The 1,508-nt window shown below is 35.3% G+C and overlaps 1 protein-coding gene across 1 annotated transcript; it reads right to left on the bottom strand.

Moving 5' to 3' along the window:
- Positions 1 to 167: 167 nt before the first annotated feature.
- LOC110035141 (ABC transporter C family member 3-like) lies at positions 168 to 1,443 on the bottom strand (the record flags this gene model as incomplete). Its single annotated transcript, XM_020739381.1, has 3 exons — positions 1,348 to 1,443; positions 419 to 1,021; positions 168 to 332 (listed from the first exon to the last, which is right to left on the bottom strand). Coding segments are annotated over exons 1-3 (861 nt in total), but the record flags the coding sequence as incomplete, so codon positions are not given.
- Between the last annotated feature and the right edge of the window lie 65 nt (positions 1,444 to 1,508).

Raw genomic sequence — 1,508 nt, 5'->3', positions numbered from 1 at the left:
TTTTTTTGTTTTGGTTTTTCATGTCTAAAAACAAAAAAATCTCAAGTGTTATCAAATATGCATTTTGTTTTATATAAAATAAAATTAAAAAATAATAATAATAACAAAAGAAAAAAATAAAAAAACAGAAGAAGGATCCCAAACGGCACCACAGAATTTATTCTTACTTGGTACCACACGGAGACAGCAAGTACAATAATAAAAAGAATGAATACTGTCCAGGAAACTTGGCACATTAGAATTATGATGCAAATGAGCTGCACAAGCGCAAATACCAATCCAGCTAGTCTGTATGGAATGTCTGTATCCAGTATACTTTGGTCTGTAGAAGTCTGAAAAACAAAAAACTATAACTATAAACTAGAAAATTTATAAGAAGAGCTCGATTGTTTTAATTTCCACGATTTAGAAACCTTACCCTATTAATGATTCGACTTGTAGGCGTTGAATCGAAAAAGAAGATGGGAGCCCGGAAAAGTTTTGTAGTCATTTTAAGGAAAATACATTGTGCCGTCTCAATTGCTATTGTTGCCAGTAACACTGCCCTCCCCAGCATAAAAAGAGAGCTACCTGCAGACAGTAGAACAAATATTCCTATCAACTTTCCCCTGCTTATTCTATCATTCTTTTCGGTTGCCCAGGCAATCCAGTAATTGCTGGCCATCTGCAGTCCCTGGAAGAGAATTTGACAAAACAGAATTACTGGAACTAGTGCTCCCTTATATGATGAAGTCACAAATGTGCGGTAAATGCTATATTTAACCCGTCCAGATTCCCTCTCTTCCTCATGAGTACGGTACAAGGATTCACTATTTCTTATCTGATTGATAGGTTTCTCTTCAGTTAACTCAAAATCAATTTTCCTATATGGTTTTATTGCTGCAAGGTTATGCTCCATATGCGGAATAACTTGGTTTAGTGACTTCTTATGTGCTGCAATTAGTCGCACGAGCTCACCATCAACACTGGCTATTAACTCTTCGTACTTCCCAGACTGTACGATCTTTCCATCCTTCATAACCTGAAAATATTTGAATATGGTACTTCTTAAACTAAATACTTCCAACTCATACAGCTTCAATAAATTGTATGCCATTATGGTATTTATTTTTCAGCCGTTTCCATTTATTTTTTAGGAGAATTACATACAAAGCACTTGCTATTTACAAATCCAGCACGCAGGTGATTTTGTGATCAACCAAACTGATTCATTTACATGTGCCACAATCAAATCACCGAGACTTTCATAAAAATGATGAAGTGCTAATTTACGGTATACAAGGCATTTCAGTTCATAACTTGCCAAAATGATTGATACATATAAGAGCAGTAAAGTGTTAGAATCACCAGTATAAGGTCAGCAGCATCCAGGAATTCCAGCTGGTGTGTGACATAGATGACGGTTTTACAAGACAAGAGTTGCGTCAGACATTCCTGCATTTCGAAACTCTATATCAGTGATGTAATGAAGAACGTGTTGATTGATAAGAGGAAAAAAAAAAAAAAAA

The sequence above is a fragment of the Phalaenopsis equestris genome, unplaced genomic scaffold (assembly GCF_001263595.1).
Source record: "Phalaenopsis equestris unplaced genomic scaffold, ASM126359v1 Scaffold196381, whole genome shotgun sequence".
NCBI lineage: Eukaryota > Viridiplantae > Streptophyta > Magnoliopsida > Asparagales > Orchidaceae > Phalaenopsis > Phalaenopsis equestris.
This window is presented reverse-complemented; position numbering and strand designations above follow the sequence as displayed.